Here is a 3,849-nt window from a genome sequence, read left to right on the forward strand (position 1 = left end):
TTTTGACAATGCAGATTAAGCTTCTGTAACAGTGTGTAAGGTTTGCCCTTGAAATTTGTAAATGAATTTTGATAAAAATGTCCTGAGGTATTCATAGTTGACCAAGACATTTAACACTGAAATGAATTAAATATGCATGTCGTTAAAGAATAAAGATAAATAGAATGGTTAAACTTCAAACTTTTTTTCAGTTTCTTGAGTATAAGAAAAGAGGTACTTAAGAAAATTGATAAAGAAAATTCATTAATTGAAACGTTAAACCGGTTAATCAATTTGAACGTCTAGCCGTTAACTGATTGACAACTTTATTATATTTACATTTTGTATCAGAAATAGATTAAAGATACTAGTTTTGTGTTTCATCTGTTCTTTTCTAGATATTACATGTAAATAAAGACTTAACTATGTATATTACATATTTTATAGGACTTGGAAGCAATGGATTAGACGGAAATGGAGGAGGAGGAGGGGGAGGATATGAAGGGTTGAGAAGAGGGGGAGGAGGAGGGGGAGGATATGAAGGGTTGAGAAGAAGGGGAGGAGGAGGGGGAGGATATGAAGGGTTGAGAGGAGGGAGAGGAGGAGGGGGAGGATATGAAGGGTTGAGAGGAGGGAGAGGAGGAGGGGGAGGATATGAAGGGTTGAGAGGAGGGGGAGCAGGAGGGGGAGGATATGAAGGGTTGAGAGGAGGGAGAGGAGGATTTGGAGGATTAGGAGGGGGAGCATTTGGAAGAGGAATAGGAGGCGACTATTTTGGTGGTTACAAGGGAGGATCAGGAAAAGGCAAGAGTGGAAAACGCGGAGGAGGTCATAAGTTCGATTTCGGAGGATTTTACGCTGGAGGTGGCTAAACGAAAGGATATAGAAGAGGTCCAGGGGAGGAAATTACAGAGTAGGATTCGGACGGACGGGATACGATTAACACAAATGGCACCAAAATTGTTAGTACCAAAAAAAAGGCTTATCTTTCTGTATTGAAAAATTACAAAATTACTGGACGTTTTAGAAAAATACAGCGTGTAGTGATACTGCTCGATCAACTGTAATTTAAAGCATCTTTATTAAATCTTGCAACATACTTCACCTTAGTTTTGTTATAGAAGAATCAATGTAACATTTTGGGTCATTTCAACATGAGTGATGTTGTTAACATACAATTCTCTTATCGTATTTTTAAAAAATGTTACTCTCGTGTATACTGTTGGAAAGTATTTGGAAATGACACTTTTTGGGAAAGTTTTACCGTAAGATTTTAAAACTTTAGAATTTCCCTTCTATATCTTTTCATACCACTACACAACTTATTGTTTCTCTGTTGTTGTTTTTTTTTTATTAAATGAATTTGAGTATTTAAAAAAATTCATTTTGAAGCTTTCTTATTTTATCTATTTACGTTTATCTTTAATTGCAAAACTTTTCCCTCTTCCGTTACTAGTATCTACTACCACCTCCCCTTGCATTGAGAGGGAAAATTTTATTAACATGATTAAAGATGGCCTACTATAAATACATTTTAACCAAGAAATGATCTTTATGTTTTCTGAAATATGTAGTGCACATGATAGAGAACTGTGTACCAGGTCTACAGTTTATTTGTCCAATATCTATAATACTTTTCAGATTCATCATCATTCGTCAGTGTAAAAAAGAAATTCAAAGTTTAACTCTTTGCGCGTAAAGCTATCTAAATGTATTTTATACGAAGGGCTTTCTAAAAAAAAAAACTATGTGAGTACCTGTCCTTAGAAAATAATACGATTTAGGAAAAAAAAAAACACAAGGTACGATCTTTGTTTTTCTTTTTTTTTTCCTGGTCAAAGTTTTTATTTAAGAAGAGTACAAATTCTAGTGTCGTTGATTGGTTTTTATTTTTGAAAATTAAAATTTGTACACAGTCATGTACTTATTTAAATTTTCAAATAAAAATCAGTTACCGACATTACTATGCGTGTTAATAAAACAACACTCTATATGAATTTTTCTACAAAACTAACATTCGTCAAAGATTAATTTCTGATTCCGAGCTAGACTCTTTACATCTTTCAGAAATTCCACTTGAGGAATTCTTTGAACTAAGGATTCCTCATTGAAATAATAAAATACTCCATTTATTTAATTCTATAAGGTTTTGGGGGAGTAAGGTGGAGGCATTTTTCTATTTGCCTCGGGGTTTTAATTTTGCTGGTAATAAATGCAAAGTACAAGCATAGCTTGACTACGTAATAAAAATGAGAAGAAAAATCAGTAAGGATTTTAGTCTTTTTACAATGTGTACATGTATTATAAAATATTTATTAAAACAAAATATTTATTAAAATAGTAATTATGCATCTATAATCTTGCAGATTAGTAGGAGCATTCTTGCAACCTTGGCGGATCTAATTCTTGATGATTTTCCCTACATGTACCAAACATATTCACAAATAAAGCATTTCATCTAAATAAAATATAAATGTTTTCCTGACTCTTCTTTGCATATTTCATTAGATAATCATATTCATCTTTTGACTATATATATATTTTTAAAGATTTTTCCTATATATTCTAATGTAAAACTTTGATTTCATATTGTGGCCCCGTCCAAAGCCCAATGGTCATGATTGAACAATTTAGAATCTACACTACTCCACGATGCTTCCACATAAGTTTCAGCTTTTCTGGTCCAGTGGTTCTGGAGAAAAAGATTTTTTAATGACCCCACCCATTTTTGTTTTTTCTTGATTATCTATCCTTGTGAGGGGAGTTGGTCCTTCATTTTGATAATTTAAACTCCCCTTCACCCAAGAATGCTTTGTACCAATTTACGTTAAAATTGGCCCAGTGGTTTTTTAGGAGTCGAAAATGTGAAAATTAACAGACGGACGGACAGCTACACAGACCCTCTAACAACTTGGATTTCTTGACGTAGGTTTAACTCAAAAGAGTATCATAATGAGCAAATGGTGACGTCTCAATATGAGCACAGGTACTTGAGTCGTGGTTTATAAATATGTATAATGTACCTTATTGATAGGTAAATAAGGTACATTATACATAAACATAAACCACGACCCAAGTACCTGTGAATATGAGAAATTCTGGAAGGCTTAAATAAGATCAAAATTCATTCTGGATATAACTTTATTATGCATTCAATTGTAAATGGTTTTAAACTTTTTAAAAGGGGTGTAAAGATATTTTCACAATTGCAATTTTAAACGCAATCATTAATTTAACAAAATTCTACAATCTGCTCAAGTTTTTGGTCTTAGTCGCAAGTTCCATAGTAAAACGGGCCCCTGCTGTTCCTATTTGCGATATAAGAGCTATTTTCAAGCTTTGATTGAAACAAAATTTACTTAAGGAAGCTCTAAACACTAACAGAAACTGCTTTTTGGACTCGGAGAAAAATATATCGTATAAAGATATGCATAATGAGACTTTTTCATTAATTTAGAACATAGGGTACGTGCCTTAATTGAGCATGGAAAATATTCAAAGACAATGGACTATATGTGAGCAGAAATCAATATTGTTTACTTACGTTGGGAAAATTAATGAAAATGATTAATCAAATTTCGTATTCTTGGTCTTACATAATGTAAATAACTTCTTTATACAAGTCTAACTGGTCATAAAAGTTTCAATTTCAAACCAATTTCTAATAAAAGCACATTTTTAACAGCAAAATTAAGTTTTCAAAAGTGCATCTCACTTTGCTATAAACAAACAAACAAGTCGTTAGTTCTCGTAAAAAAACCCACAAAATGCCAGCCCCATTGTCTTCTGTATACGTTTCAGGTTTAATAGAAGTCAAGGTAATAGTAATCATTTGATATTTATCTTTATTGGTGAAATAAAAAACGGAAG

At 32.6% G+C, this 3,849-nt stretch overlaps 1 protein-coding gene across 1 annotated transcript; it reads left to right on the forward strand.

Moving 5' to 3' along the window:
* Nucleotides 1-404: 404 nt before the first annotated feature.
* Nucleotides 405-851, forward strand: LOC134274898 (ctenidin-3-like). The gene has a single exon (XM_062757141.1). It carries the CDS (start codon nucleotides 405-407, stop codon nucleotides 849-851), a length of 447 nt encoding a protein of 148 aa, XP_062613125.1.
* Nucleotides 852-3,849: the final 2,998 nt, after the last annotated feature.

This window comes from Saccostrea cucullata, unplaced genomic scaffold (assembly GCF_032062105.1).
Source record: "Saccostrea cucullata isolate Sc308-1 unplaced genomic scaffold, CSIRO_AGI_Scuc_v1 ctg72, whole genome shotgun sequence".
In the NCBI taxonomy this organism is placed as follows: Eukaryota; Metazoa; Mollusca; class Bivalvia; order Ostreida; family Ostreidae; genus Saccostrea; species Saccostrea cuccullata.

What these genes read in the sequence shown, in the direction of transcription:
- LOC134274898 (XM_062757141.1), top strand. Translation starts at nt 405, where the DNA reads ATGTATATTACATATTTTATAGGACTTGGAAGCAATGGATTAGACGGA.